This window comes from Loxodonta africana, chromosome 22, assembly GCF_030014295.1.
Source record: "Loxodonta africana isolate mLoxAfr1 chromosome 22, mLoxAfr1.hap2, whole genome shotgun sequence".
NCBI classification, from domain to species: domain Eukaryota; kingdom Metazoa; phylum Chordata; class Mammalia; order Proboscidea; family Elephantidae; genus Loxodonta; species Loxodonta africana.
Genome location: NC_087363.1, coordinates 53,486,645 through 53,503,342, shown reverse-complemented (window position 1 = coordinate 53,503,342; position 16,698 = coordinate 53,486,645). Strand labels below are relative to the sequence as shown.

The 16,698-nt window shown below is 35.7% G+C and overlaps 1 protein-coding gene across 3 annotated transcripts in view; it reads left to right on the top strand.

The window, feature by feature from the left end:
• The first annotated feature begins 2,224 nt into the window (after positions 1-2,224).
• Positions 2,225-16,698, top strand: part of CHL1 (cell adhesion molecule L1 like) — a 100,875-nt gene continuing 86,401 nt past the window's right edge. For all 3 annotated transcript variants that reach the window (XM_010590043.2, XM_010590044.3, XM_003409782.3), the window contains exons 1-3: positions 2,225-2,315; positions 10,467-10,572; positions 14,582-14,769. In XM_010590043.2, coding sequence (XP_010588345.1) covers positions 2,225-2,315; positions 10,467-10,572; positions 14,582-14,769 — 385 coding nt within the window. The remainder of the gene's footprint in view (positions 2,316-10,466; positions 10,573-14,581; positions 14,770-16,698) is intronic.

Here is a 16,698-nt window from a genome sequence, read left to right as displayed (position 1 = left end):
CATACATTTGAAAATATCTTTGATTATCAATGCAAGTAATATATCATTTTAGGAACTATTCTAAACTGCACAAAGATTCTTTTTTTTTTTTCCTATTCTCATTTTACAGATAGATTAATTGAGATAAGAGGATGTAAATAATGTTGTTACTGTAATTCAAGAAGAAATAATTAACAGCTTTTTTCAGGTGATGGTGGAGTTTTTTCCCTCATGATCAATATAACTTTTCTCAAACCAGAATATAAATGGAATTACTCTCTATTCAGACCCTTCAAGCGCATAAAACAAAAGAGCAGCATAGTTACTAATTTAAATTTGACCTACTTGTACACAAGGATCCCTGGTGGTGCAGTGGTTAAGCACTCAACTGCTAACCATTGTTTCTAACCCACAAACTGTCTCTGCAGGAAAGAGATGTGGCAGTCTGCTTCTGTAAAGATTACAGCTTTGGAAACCCTACAGAGCAATCCTACTCTGTCCTATAGGGTTGCTATGAGTTGGAATTGACTCAATGACAACTGGTTTTTTTTTTCTTTTTTTGTACACATGCGTGGAAGATCTTGGTCCTTAACCTATTAAGATGCAACTGGAGATAAAATTTTAAAAGCCAAAATACTTGGAATTAAATATAAATAGCCTATCTGTCTATATCTACGTTATTATTATTATTTACCAGTTCAAAATGAATAGAGTAATAGGTTTCAGGGAAAAGAAATATCACATACATGAAAAACTGATATTACATTTTGGAGCAAATTGTTGTGTTATCATTTGCAAGAGTATATTATAAACAATGATTAGATGTTTCACACCTAATTTTGTTTCCACAATGTTCCAGAAAAAAAAATTAAATGGTAAAGAGAGGGAAAAGGAAAATTTAAATTTTAATCCTCAATCTATTTGGTAGATTTTGGAGTAAATGAACATTCTGTTTATATGGAAAGTAACAGACACCATTATTAACTCCTTGTACCAAACTCACATCTGTGAATTTTAGTTGAGACTCCTGGCCCTTCTCCATTTGTTTTTGTTTTTTCTCTTCTTTATAACTTACTAGAACTATCCAGTTCTATTAGTGTGATACGTTTGAAGACAAAAAGTAATTTCACCAGAAAAATCAAAGATTTCTTTTTGTGATCTTAGATATTGACTCAAAAAGAGAAGCCTGATATAAAGACTTAATGTGAAAGAGTCACTTTTTTTGAATGAAATTAGCTGAAGTTATTCTCGCAGCCACTTATACTCACTGCAGTATACTAAAGTGCCTTCCAGGTAAAAATTTCTGTGGCTTAAAAATATGATTCATTGGAATTGTTTCTGGTTTATAATAAAGCATATAGTTAATGTCCCTTATTTTAAACACAATGAGGGACAACTAATTATATTTATATGGAGTTATTAGAGAACATTTTACTAACTCTAGTTATTAGATCCATTTTACTTGGATCCACAGTCAACACCCGTGGAAGCTGCGGTCAAGAAATCAAACAACATGGTGCATTGGGCAGATCTGCTACGAAAGACCTCTGTAAAGTATTCAAAAGCAAAGATGTCACTTTGAGGACTAAGGTGCTCCTTACCCAAGCCATGGTATTTTCAATTGCCTCATATGTATGAGAAAGCTGAACAGTGAGTAAGGAAGACAGAAGATAAGTTGATGCCTTTGAATTATGGTGTTGGTGAAGAATATTGAATATATCATGAACTGCCAGAAGAACAAATAAGTCAGTTTTAAAAGTATAGCCTGAATGCCCCTTAGAAGCAAGGATGGTGAAACTTCACCTCACATACTTTGAACATGTCATCAGGTGGGACCAATCCCTGGAGAAGAACATCATGCTTGGTAAAGCAGAGTCAGCAAAAAAGAGGAAGACCCTCAACGAGACAGTGATCAACACAGTGGCTGCATCGATGGGCTCAAACAAAGCAATGTTTGTGAGGATGGTGCAGGACAGGGCAGTGTTTCATTCTGTTGTACACAGGGTCACTATGAGATGGAACCAACTCGATGATACCTAACTACAACATTAGAGAACAGTTTCGTAAAGAGAAAAAATATTGCCAAACAGGAAAATGTATTTGATTTCTACGTTGATGCTCTAGAGTATATCTAATACACTACTCTGTTTGTTTTGTTTTGTTTTTAGGTTTCCGGGTTAACCACATTATCCTTAGCTGTATACCAAAACTAGTTCTTTCTGTGTTATCTCCTTCCTGAAGAGCAATGAAGATGCTGTTAAGCGGAAGAGGATTAATCATATCTCTAATTTTTTTCCTGTTAAAATTCTCAACAGCGATTGAAATACCACTCTCAGGTAATGTTACAGCCTTTAGTAACTATTCATGAAATTTCATATTTGCATTTTGGTTTTTGAGTACTTGTAAATTGAGGATATGACTCTTATAACATTTTCCTGTAGATTTTCTAGCAAATTGTTGTCAGAAGTCAATCTTGCATTTTTCATTTTTTGGATGACTTATATTTGGCAGTTACTGTTTTGTTTTTTATTTTGCAGCTCAGGTTTGTTGCCTGTGATGCTCCTCTTGCATTTTGTAAGCCATATATATACATATATATATACATACACATACACATGTATAATGTGTGTATCTATCTATATTTCTACATCCGTATATCTACATATGACAAGGTCTCAATTTACAGTGTTTGTTTCATCCCACTCAAATGATAAGTTTAAATGCTCTAATCTGCATCCGAATTCAAACTTATCACATGACAGGAAACATAACCCATAAATGAGGTGGTATTTTGTTATAAGTCTAAAATTGTCTATGCCTTGGTAGTCTAGTGCTGCTATAACAGAAATACCACAAGTGGATGACTTCAACAAAGAGAAATTTATTTTCTCATAGGTTAGGAGGCTAGAAGTCGAAACTCAGAACGCCAGCTCTAGGGGAAGGCTTACGCTCTCTGGTGCCTCTGGAGGAACGTCCTTGTCTCTTCTGAGCTTCTGCTCTTGGGTGATTTTCATGTAACTTGACATCTCTTTCCCCATCTCTTCCTGCTCAATGCTTCCTTGTTTAATCTCCTTTATATCTCAAAAGAGATTGACTAAAGATACAGCTTACACAAATCCTGCCTCATTAACAGAATAAAGACAACCCCATTCCCAAATGGAATTATAACCACAGGCATAGAGGTTGGGGGCCACAATTTAATTCATTATATTCCACCCTTTGGTCCCCCAATTTCATGTTCTTCCCACATGCAAAACACATTTACCCCATCACATCATCCCAAAAGTCCTAAATCTGCTCCAAGTCCAAAATCTCATCTTCTGAGTCATCTAAATCAGATATGGGTGAGACTTTAGCATAGTCCATCCCGTGGCATAATTCCTCTTAATCTTTGAACCTGTGAAGTTTAGATTGCAAGTGATCTGTTTCCAAAGCACAATTATGGAACAGGTACAAGGTAGAAATTTCCATTACAAATGGGAAAATTGGAGGGAAAGAAGGGATAAGCATCAAGCAAGTTCAAAACCCAGTAGAACAATTTACATTACGTCTCAAGTCTTAAAAACAGTTCTCTGTTCTCTGAGACCATCTAGTCAATGGCCCTGCCCTCCAGATTCTGGGCATTGGCCACACCCTCTGGATTCTGGATGGAGGCCCCTTGTACTTCAGCTCTGCCTTCCAGGTCCACTGGGTTGGCAACTCTGCTCTCTTAGCTTTGGGTAGCCACATTCTCCTAGTCCATCTGAGTGGCTATCCCACCCTCTAGGCCCTGGCAAGCCCCATTCTTCTGCCTCTTGGGCATGGCTGCCCCACCCCCTTAGGTTTGGGCAGTGGCCACATCACCCTGGCACACCTTGATGGCAGCTCCACACTCCAGAACTGAGTTGGTGAAAATCCAACTCTTTGAAATCTAGGGGATTATGGCCCTACCATTTGAGATCCAGGAGACCATGGCCCCCACTCTTTGAAACCAAGAATACTCTACTGTCCATGCTCCTTCCAACAGTTCTGATTTCTTTTTTCTAGGGATGGTCATTTTCTTTTCTTGGAGGACAACAGATGTAGCTCTTTTGTCCTATTTCTTGCCTGTAGAATTCTAAGAGGCGGTGTTCTTTCTTTTTGTTCTCTCTCTGTCCCCTTCCATCTAAGCTGATAGGTTTTCTTCTGTTGTGGTTGGTTAGATACATAAGTCACAGGCTTAATCTCTTTAATAAAAGATTGTATGGCTACATTCTCAGTGAACATTCTAGGACATGTGTCCTTTGTACAACAAAATTTTCCAAACCAGCTGCTCCTTGGAAACCCTATGGGGCAATTCTACTCTGTCCTATAGGGTCGTTATGAGTCAGAATGGACTCATGGCAATGTTTTTTTTTTTTTTTTTAATTCCATATATCATTTGGAGAGCTATAAGGTAATAAGCATTGGCTGTTTCTTAGAATCTTGGCGTTGAAAATGCTTTTTGCTGATGATCTAGATTCTAGACGAAGAGTCTTTACCTCAGAAAGTTTAGTAAATGTTAGAGATGCTAACATTGAACTGAAATTTTCTTTCTGAAGGACTTAGAGAAATTGAATGTGAATAGGAAAGGGAATAATTCTCTGACTGTAAAATACAATTTTTTTAAATCTGTTTCTGAGGGCCCCCATAAGTTACTTCATGTAGCAATTTTACATCGTACACTTTGGGAAGCTCTGAACTTGTAGGTCATTCCCAAGGTGAGTCCCTTCTCTACTATCCTTGATAGATCGTCAAGCCTCTGTTTCGGTATTGCCACTTCTCAAGGAATTTCGCTTAACTGTCCTGCAAATACAAGTATTTAAATTCTCATTTAATTAAGCTAAATCTGTCAACTTAAACACAATATGAAGTTCTTGGGCAGTGCAAATGGTTAAAGTGCTTCACTGCTAACTGAAAGGTTGTCAGTTCAAGTTCACCCAGAGGATGCCTCGGAAGAAGGGCCGGGCAATACAATCCACTTCTGAAAAATCAGCAGTTGAAAACTATGGAGCGCAGTTCTACCCTGGCACACATGGAGTCGCTATAAACTAGAGTTGACTTGATGACCATTTTTTTTTCTTTAACCATGTATAAAATTTCATCACTGACCTGCCTATGTGTTGCAACCTGGTCAAGAGGCTGAAGTACTGCATCTTCAGTGGAGTGTTTTGGTTTGAGTATGCAATGCCAAGTGAAGAGCAAGATTCTTGGTGATGTCTGCAGAAAAGGAGTTAAAATTTTCCTTTATTTCTCCAGTAGCAACAAAGATGCCCCAGGGGTTCCTAATTCAGATTTCTGACTATATTCTCTGGCATATACATTTGCTTTCCATCTTTTTTCACTTCGTTCATCAGTGGTGAAGGATGTGAAATTTTGTATTTTTCCATAGCACACATTTTTATTCTGGTCGTCTCTGTTACTTAGGCATTTTCATGCTGTAATGTCCTTAGACAACAACTGTTATAAAATATTAATGCCATGTTTTCAGAACAACTGAATATCATCCATTTATTTCAGTCCTCTAGAGCACTCACTAGCAAATGCAACTAAGGCAGGTATCCAATTTGAATGTCAACGAGTCTGGTATCTCTATAATTGGCCTAATTATGGAAAGAAGGATTTATGATGTAGAAAATACATTCTTATAAACACCCAAAGGTTATTAGTTCCGTTCCCTGAATAATTACTTATTGCTGAGACTTTACAACCTTAGCAAATTTAAGAAAGAATAATGGCCTAATACACAGGTTGTTTACAAGTTACTAGCTGATATCTCAGGGACTGTTGCTATTGTGCATTGTCCCTCACCATTTATAACTGTAATACAATTTAAATGACATGAATTTTCAATAAGCTCGGGACCTGCTCTGCTTAGAAATAGTGGTAATCAGTAACAGGTAAATGTCAATGAAGATATAGATGCTTTCTGATGTTATTAAAATATTTATGAATATCCACTGAATTAAGACTGAACTTGGGCTAAGACCCCTAAGCTAGTAAATCACACTTATTAGACTTACTAGCAAAAGGAAAGTGAACAGAATTTTAGAATTGGAAAGGGCATTTAGTTATCATTCTAGGCTGGCCATCGAGGCTCAACATATGACTCCTGGACTCCTTGGGTTCCAGAGATGCATTCAGGCATCCTACAAGATCAGGCAGTTTTCATAACAGTGAGGTGTCATTTGATTCTTTTTCACTGTGTTGGCATTTAGACTGATGACATAAAAGTAAAAGTGGCAAAACTGCTCGTATCCTAGCACAGATAATTGCATTGGCACCACATTGGTACCAGTACTCAGTGTACTCTTCAGGGCCGTGGACTCTCATAGTAAAACAAACAAACAAATACAAAAACACAACAAACAAAATCAAAACACTTTAACTTAAGATTGTCTTGGTGAGACAGTAAGCATTATTAATTTTATTCAATCTTGACCCGTGAGAGCATTCTCTTTAACGTCTTGTGGAATGAGTCTGGAAATCCACATAAATCTGCTATGTGACAAAGTAGGATGATGGTCTCCACTCTGTGACTGTAGCATATTTGAGTCCCAAACTGAACACCATTTTTACTTGAAAGTAGAACTGACAGACAAATTATGGTTACTCAGATGCGTAAATGGCAGGCATGTTCCCAAACATGAATCAAGTGAGCCTGTCACTTCAAGTAAAACAACTCACAATATGCAGGCAGTCCCCGAGATACGAACAAGGTCTATTCCTAAGAGTGTTTTCAAATTGAATTTGTAGGTAAGTTGGAACAGGCGCATACGGTTCTTATTTAGCCTTACTTTAGTGCAAGAACAGAGTTCTTGTGGTGAGTAGTTACAACCCTTGCCTGCTAATTAAAATGTTGGTAGTTTGAACCCACCAGCTGCCCCTTGGAAGAAAGATGTGGCAGTTTGCTTCTGTAAAGACTTACAGCCTTGGAAACCCTATGGGGCAGTTCTACTCAGTCCTGTAGGTTTGCTATGAGTTGGAACCCACTGACAGCAGCGGGTGGGTTAGTGCAAGAAAAGGCTCGAAGCCTTTTCAATGACTTAAAAGCTGCACTTGCAGCAAGTGAACCTGCTTGTGATGGAGAATTTGTTGTGAGGGCAAATTTACATAACAGTAAAGGGCAAGTATGAGTTGTCTGCCAGTCAGATGTTCATAACCTGGAGATTTACTGTATGTCGTCAGTGACAGAATTTGAGTGTTTCATACAAGAATGAGAAAGCTTGACAGCTTCCCAACATTTAAGACTTTTCTGGTTAGCTCAGTGATGGTATTAACAAAAGTGATTTTTTAATATTCTATAATGAAATGGGAAACCCTGGTGGCGTAGGGGTTAAAGCTACAGCTGCTAACCAAGAGGTCAGCAGTTCGAATCCACCAGGCGCTCCTTGGAAACTATATGGGGCAGTTCAACTCTGTCCTATAGGGTCGCTATGTGTCGGAATCGACTCAATGGCAATGGGTTTGGTTTTGGGTTGGGTATAATGAAATGGGTGGCGCAGGACTGGGCAGCGTTTTGTTCTGTTGTAAATAGGTTGCTATGAGTCAGAACCAACTTGATGGCACCTAACAACAATGACAACAGAATGAAATGGGTCAGTATTTAGAAGATTTTCTTAATTCAGTGAACTAATATTTTTCCAAATGACCAATTTGTGATGTTACAAAATCATGCATGGGTAAAAGATCCATGAGTAAAATATTTTAATGTAACAGAATATGAAATATTTATAGATATGGTTTCAGATTCCACATTGCAGTGAATGTTTAAGAAACTATCAACATTTTGAGTTTTGGTTTGCACCCAAGAAGACTATCCATACCTATCAGAAAGGACTATAAAATAACCTTACCCTTTTTCAACTACTTATCTGTATTTTCTTCATATATTTCAACAGACACCTGTTGAAACAGATCGAATACAGAAGCAGATACGAAAATCCAGCTATCTCCTCTTAAACTAGAAATTAAAGAAATTTTCAATAATGTAAAACAATGTCATTCTTCTCATTATATTTAGTGTTTATATAATGTTGTTTATTTTAACATGTGAGAGCATTATTTTAAAATGAATTAATCAATAAATATTTTTTACAGCTCCTCAATTTTAATTCCTGATATGGTAAATATTGATAGGGAGCCCCTGGGTGGTACAAATCGTTAACACATTTGGCTGCTAACCCAAAGGTTGGAGACTCAAGTCCACCCAGGAACACCTTGGAAGAAAGGTCTGGCGATCTTCCAAGAAATTAGCCATTGAAAACCCTGTGGAGCACAGTTCTACTCGGACACACAAGGGCTTGCCATGAGCTGGTATTGATTCCATGGCAACTATTTTTTGTTTGTTTTTATTATGTTTCTGGTGAAAGTATACAGCTCAAGTTAATTTCTCATTCAAAAATTTATACACATATTGTTTTGTGACATTGGTTGCAATCCCCACAATGTGCCAGCACGCTCCTGATTTCCACCTTGAGTTCCCTCTGCCCATTCGTCCAGTTCCTGTCCCTTTCTGCCTTCTCATCTTGCTTTACGACAGGAGTTGTCCCTTTGGTCTCACATTTTTGATTGAAATAAGAACTGCATTCCTCAGGTGTGTTATTTTTCATTTTATAGGCATGTCTAATCTTTGAAAAAAGGGCTTTGGGAATAGTTTCAGTTCTGGGTTAGCAGAGTGTCTGGGGGCCGTAGTCTTGGGGGTTCCTCCATTCTCTGTCAGACTGCTAAGTCTGGTCTTTGGTCGTAAATTTGAATTCTGTTCTACGTTTTTCTCCCACTGTGTCCTGGACTCTCTTTGTAATCCCTGTCAGAGCAGTCTTGGTGGTAGCGAAGCACCCACCTAGTTCTTCTGGTCTCAGGCTGGTGTGTTTGTTTAAATATTGATAGCAGTAACTGACATGACAAAAGCTCGTTGGGATTTCCTATGATTTTAAAGAACGTAAAGGGTCCTTGGGCAAACACTTTGAGAACAACTTATCTAGGCCAAATCCTTAATTTTACAAATGAGAAAACGGAGAGAGCGGTTCAGGGCCTGACTGAAAGCCACAGAGTTTAGGGTTCTCTTTGTAATTCCACTGCAGAATATTACACATTTAAATCAAGCTCTGTGCCTTTGGCAAATTGCTTTTTTCAAAATATATTTGCCAAAGTTAGGCTCCTGCTGATGAAGTTTGCACTTTTTTATGAATTTAATTCTGTCCTTTAACTAGAGGTTGTAGTAACTGTTCTAAAACAGAAATGTCTCAATTTGAAAAAAAAAAAAAAAAATTGAGTGTCAGCAGTAGATCTTTACATACATCATGATCTATGTCCTATTTCAAACTTAACCAACGTTTATATCTTCAGCATTAACATATTTATTTTATAATCACAATTTCATAGACATACGATCTAGCTACCTGACTTGGTGAGAGGCAAAGTCACCCATGAGCTTTTTTAAAGATTGTTTCAGGGTTATTTAACTTGGCAAATACTAACAAAGCTTATCTTACGATGAAAGGGTGTTTGAATATGAAGAATCTTTTCATAAAAAAAAAAATTATGCTATTAGCTTTTATCTTTAGATGAATGATTGTCAGTAGGTTTTCTATAAAGAAAAAAAAAAAAAAAAGGGCTTAAGCCCCCAACAAGTAAGTGGACAAAAGAAACGAAAGGAGGATTTATAAATGGGAAATGACAGATAATAAGCAAGCCCAAGGAAAACATTTATTATCAAAAACAATAAATGAAAATCATAATAAAGAGGATAAGGAGGTTACGTTTTCCTTCCTCAAAATTAGTAAAATATTTTGACATTCTCTATGCTAGTGTTCAGTGGGGAAACCACTGCACTCATGCACTGTTTGTATAAAATATGCCTTTGTCAAATGATAGTAATACTTACCCAGGTTCATTACCATTTGTATCTATACCGGGAAATTTATCATAAGTCAATTAATTCGATACGTGAAAAGTCTATATGCTCAAGGGTCTCCACTGAAGCATATGCTCAAAACTGAAAACAATCTGATGTCCAGTAGTCAAAGATTATCAGATAAGTTCTAGCATATCAATAGGAAAAAAAGAATGAGAAAGCAGAAAGTTAATTATAATGGCTATAGAGAAATATGAAAAATTATAAATACAAATCAGAACTTTCAAAATGATTGAAGTAAGTAAAAATGCATGCACACGAGGGTAATGCTTTGAAAATAGACATTTTAAGTTGTGATGATACAGGTTTTTTTTCTTCTGCTTTAAAATTATTATATTCTGAGTTCAAATAAAACTAAGCTATATGGCAACATGAAATGATGCAGTCAGGTGTACTCTTATAATCAATACACATTACAGACAGAAGGTTAGATTTGTTCTATGATTTTCATTTTTATAGTGATCCTTTTAATTGTCAATATAGAAATCACTTTTAAAGTCTTTCTATTATAATAAAATTAACCTTGCCCAGTTTTTGATGAGTATATTCTTCAAATGCTTATTTTTATTTTTAGTTCAACAGGCTCCAACAATTATAAAACAGTCAAAAGTGCAAGTTGCTTTTCCTTTTGATGAGTATTTTCAGATTGAATGTGAAGCTAAAGGGAATCCAGCACCACAGTGAGTATTCCTTCGAACCAAATTATTTACGCGTGTGCCATCCTTTATACAACTTTCTCCGCCTACCGTTATACCCTTGTTGGACTATAAACCTAGATATATTTGAAGCTAAGGGTTTCCAAGTGAATGATAGCTATATCGATAAAAATAAAGTTTGGTGATTTTACAAATGTTCTTCTGCCAGTTCAATTACTTTTAATATAAAATAAGGTGCTTTTTGCTAAACACTTAGCATAGGTCAACGAATCCTTAACCTAAACAGAAACACCCAACAGTTCCTTACCCTAGAAGTAAACAAGGTAGACAAACACCAGAGATCCTTTATTTTATTTAGTAAAGGATAACACTTATTAAGTCAAATTTAACACATTTCTAAACAATATTCTATATATATGCTTCTTGCTGCAAGTCTAAATCTGTCACATATCTTAGTGACTAGATTGTTACCTGATTTTTATTTTTTAAGTTATCATAGGAATATGAATTCATTCCAGATAGTGTCATACTATTTGTATGGGATATTACTCTCTAATATTATATTACTAATTAAGAAATTGTTACCCTAGGTTCTAAGGATCATTGAAGGAGCTTTTTCCAAGTACCTCCTATGTTCTGGAAGGGAGAAAGAAATGTATGTGTGCTGGGAGGAAGCTATGGGGAAAATTCCAGACTTTAAAGTTCCAGATGATTCTAAAATGGGAATCAACAATTTGTTTGATCTACTTCATCATTTTATCTCTACTAAGAAGACATTTAATAAAAATAGATTAAATTGTATTGCAACTAACATTACTATCGCATGACAATTTGATATTCTAAAAATCATTATTAGTGAATCATTAACATGTTAAATTATCATTATTCCTACATTTTACCAAATAGAATATATTCAATCAGTGTATGTAAATATGAATAGAATTATAATGGGACGAAGGAGCATGTATTCAGTCAATATGAATATGGATGGATATTAGTGTATATGTTAATATTAATTAACAAAATTATCATGTCAAAAAAGATTAACATACAATTATCATTAGAGATGATGAAATTTATTTATCATGCCCCTGTGCAGTATTGTATTTAACTGTGAAATGTTATTAGCATTTCCAATAAATTCAGAAATAAGAAAACAAAGTCTGCTATTAATACCATTATCATCATTTTTCCAGAGCCATATTCAATATAATTATGTAAAAAATACAATAATGCTAATAAATATTGGGAAAGTGCTATTAAAATTATATTATCATTAGAGTCATATAACTTGATATTCTATCTGAAAACCCAAGAAAATCCACTGGGCAAAAACAAGCTTTATAAATAAGAGGGGTCTCATTAAGTGCCTGATTATAAATAGATCTTATTTTAAAAAATCTTCATTAGATGCCTAGACAAAGCAGTTATAAAATAATTAGAAAATAAGGGGAAAATAACCCTTTTGTCGTAGCAGAAACAACAAATCCAGCAATCTCAACAATTACAGGGACAGCGACATCAACAACATCAAAAGCTGTGTAACAAGAGCTATGTAGGATCCAAATGGGGAGGGAAAACTATACAATTCTACCCGGGATCATAAAAGATTTTGATAAAGGAAAAGAAGTAACGTACTTTCAAGTGGGAATGTTTAATTCTGAATACTTTGTGATCCTAGTAAACATATTTCAACTTAAAAAACAGACTCCATGTATTATTTTAGATGTAAAACCAGTAAAACGTAAACATAGAAAGTGAAGTAAAAGACGGTGTGGGGCAGAGGATGGGTATATTCCTAAGAAAAATACGTATACCATTAAAGGTTTGTTATTCCTGTTGGAGGAATAATAGATAGATTAGTATAAGAATATGGTGTCCCGAAATATATCCAAGTTTGCATGGATAATTAGTATATAAAATGCTGAATAAAATCTACTTGAGAAATTGTTATTTTTATATCAGATTGAAAAAATGAAAAAAAAAAAAAAAAGGCTTTAATAGCACTGTCCAAAGGACTGACACTGTCTTATCCTGGAGTAAGAATTTGTGTATATTTTTTTCTGGAATACAATTCTGCAGCATATATAAAAAGTTCTAGAAAACTTCCTATGTGAAGGAGAGTCAAGAATAGGAGGAGGAAATGGAATGTGTGGCTAATTACCTCCATGAACAACTGCCTCCTTTGCCCTGAGACCAGAAGAACTGGCTGGTGCCCTGCTCCAATTACTGAACACTTTGTTCAAAGATTCTGTAGAAGAATTCTGATCCAAAGGGGGAAAAGGCAGAACAGAATTTCAACTTCTCATGGACTCCAGATTTTCTGGAGCCGTGGAGGCTGGATAAAACTCAAAACCAAACCCATTGCCATGGAGTCCATTTCAACTCATAGCACTATGAGTTGAATGAAATCGACTTGCCCCATAGGGCTTCCAAGGCTGTAAATCTTTACAGAGGCAGACTGCCACATCTTTCTCCCAGAATGGCTGGTGGGTTAGCACACGAGCACTTAACCACTGCACCACCAGGGCGAGAGGCATGGAGGCTGGATAAACCCTTGAAACTATCATCCTAAGATAATCTTTAAACCTTAAACAGAAAATATCCCCTAAAGTCTTAAAAGCAAATAATAGCTTAGCTTAACTGGTAAAGAATGTCTACCTTGAGCACTATGCCCTTTTAAGATCTATCTATATGGCATCAGGAAACGCTGGTGGCATAGTAGTTAAGTGCTACTGCTCTAACCAAAGGGTCGGCAGTTCGAATCTGCCAGGCGCTCCTTGGAAACTCTATGGGACAGCTCTATTCTGTCCTATAGGGTCACAGTGAGTCAGAATCGACTCGACGGCACTGGGTTTGGTTTGGGTTTATATAGCATCAAACTGACAATAGCAACTTGAAAGATTAGATAGGAATCTTACAAGGCAGTGAGTTTATGTTAATGCAGGAGGAACAACTCAGAAAAGGAGAGTGAGAATGGTTATACAACTCGAAGAATGTAATCATGGTCACTGAAATGTACATGTAGAAACCTTGAATTGGTATATGTTTTTGCTGTGTAACATCTCAACAGCAGCAACAAAAAATAAAATTATTTAAAAAAAATTAACCTTTGAACTTTTGAACTAGCTCCAAACAAATTTAAAAAAAAAAAAAAAAAAAAAAAACTTCTTATGGTATTGGTCCATTTATCCTACTTTTAAGGAATTGACCTAATGTAATATTTGGGCTAGTACCAAAAGATAAATATGCAGTATTGTTCATAAGAAGGAAAAATATTGAAATGGTTAAGTAACTTAAATAGTACCCAGGTAAATGAAGATAATGCAGCCATAAAAACTGTCTCTAATACCATCGTAATAACTAGAACAACTCAGTTGGTGTAATTATATTCATTGTGGTCACAATTGTGTGACAACTATGTTGAAAATACTTGTAGGAAATATGACCAAATTTAATAATACTTGCTTGTGAGTTTTTGGATTTTGGGTTAGAGCTTTACACACACATACACACACACAAACATTATACATTTATATTTATTGCAACCATCAAAATATCAGAAATGGCTTGCATTACCTTTCTGATTGAATATTTAAAAAAATGAAAAATGAACAGAATAAAACCTACCTTCAATTTTTATTCTCTCAGTTGTCACAGCTTTTTACGGCTTGCATGCTTTTCCAGATTTTGTGGGTAGTCTTGTTTATATTCTGTTATATTTCATTAGTTCTATTATATTCCAGTAACCAATATGTCTTGGTTTTGCCATTTGCATGCATTTGTTTATACTTTTGGAAACCCTGGTGGCGTAGTAGTTAAGTGCTACAGCTGCTAACCAGAGGTTGGCAGTTAAAATCCCCCAGGCGCTCCTTGGAAACTCTATGGGACAGTTCTACTCTGTCCTATAGGGTCGCTGTAAGTTGGAATAGACTCAATGGCGCTGGGTTTGGTTTTTTGGGGGGGTTTAAACTTTTAAATTAAGAAGAAAATTATGATTTTTTTAACTATTAAATTAAATTTTATTTTATAGATTCACGTGGACTAAGGATGACAAGCCTTTTAATCTCTCTGACCCCCGGATAATTGTATCCAACAATTCAGGAACATTCAAGATCCCAAATGAAGGGCACATAGCTCACTTTCAAGGGAAATACCGCTGCTTTGCTGCTAATAAATTGGGAGTTGCTTTGTCAGAAGAAATAGAATTTATAGTTCCCAGTAAGTATTACAATGCAGATTTTATTTTACAAATGTTTTAGTTAAGTGTTGAGTAGGAGTTATACTAGGATCTAATGATATAAGGTGATATTAATTTATTAAGACATGTATAAGACAGCTTATACATGTCTTAAGGAGCCCTCGTGGGTTAAGTGCTCAACTGCTAACCAAAAGGATGGCGGTTTGAACTCACTAGCTGCTCCACAGAAGAAAGATGTCACAATCTACTTTTCATAAAGTTTTGGAAACCCTATGGAGCGGTTCTGCTCTGTCCTATAGGGTCACTATGAGTTGGAATCGACTTGGCAGCAGTGGGTTATACGTGTCTTATATTTTTTTTATAAGTGAGTCGGCACCAGATATTGATACTTACATGTGGGTGACTTTGAGAAGCAACAAAATTTTTCTGTGCCTCAATAATCTTATCTCCAACATGGGAAGAAATAGCGTCTACTTTCCCTGATAGGATGAGCATTAAGTTAAATACGTTATTAGCATGAGCCAAGTGGTACTGCAGTAACAATCCCAAAGTGCTTGTGTCAACACAAGCCTGTATTTTGATTATCCAGTTTGATGTGGATCTGACAACTCTTCAGAGCACATTCGGCCCATGCAGCCTCCTTGGTGATCAGGCTGATGAAGACATCATTATCCTATAGATGCACCATCTGAAACATATGCCACGTTGGTCAAAGGGGCTGGGGCAGAAAGCATGAAAAATGGTATACAGGCTCTTAAATGCTTTCACTGGGAAGTAACACAGGCAATCTCACTCACATTTAATTGGCCAAAGAAAGTCACACATTGGCATATAAGTTGGGTAATATGAGTTTTCCTTAGGAGAGGAGAACCAGTTATTGGTACATATTAGTTATATCTACCATAATTAATATGGCACTGGGCTGGACCATAACTAATAATCATGGAAAACTGTAAAACATTTTTCTATCAATAATTGCCACCAAGATTAGTTTATTTCCTTATTGCCATATGTGGTCTATGTGCATGGAATATCTGATGACCGCTTTCTATATCTGGTCATTGATTTTCTCTGCTCTTGAAGTATGTAACGTTACATGATTCTAGCAGAATAAACTCTTATATATAAAACTGTGTCAACTTCTATTTAGCAATGTCTCCTTTTAGAGTTCTGCTCACTGAAGAAACACAAGGAAAATGTTAGGCTTTGTAGGATACCAATACTTTATTCTAGGGACAGAATGTACACAAACGTCTGAAGAAACAAATAACCAAGAACATGTGTACTTATCATAAAAATTGGGGTGGGAGTATATTGTTCTGAAGTCCTTCTGTTATTCCAGAGGAGGCAACATATATTGATTAAATTTAGACTTCTCTAACTGTTGTGTGTATCTTAAAATTTCTAGAGTACATACACTTAAAATATAGGAAAAAAAATTGAATGATCCTCAAACAATGTGGGACATGGGAGGAAAAGAAAAAAACAAGACAGGAGAAAAAAGAAAGCTAGAGAAGTGGGACAAGCAGAAAAAAGTAGAAATAAATTTAAATAGATTAGTAATTATGAAAAAAATGGACTAAATGCTCCAAGTTAAAAAAAAAAAAACTATACAGTATATATAAAATAGTACATCTAATTCAAAATGATACAGCCTTCCTAGAGATTAATTCACTAGAAATATATAATATCAAAATACATGAAACAGAAATAGAGCTCTAAGGAGAAATACACAAATGTATCATTATAATGAAAAATATTAACTTATCTCTTGCATTATTTGTTAGTTGAAGGAAAAAAATAAGTAAGCACATATAAGATTTAAAGAACACAATTACAACATGTATATAACACAGTAGCTAAAACTGCAGAATATGTTTTCTTTTTAAGCACACAGGAAAAATATGTATTTGGTAGCATATTGAGCTATAAAGAAAACATGACCAAAA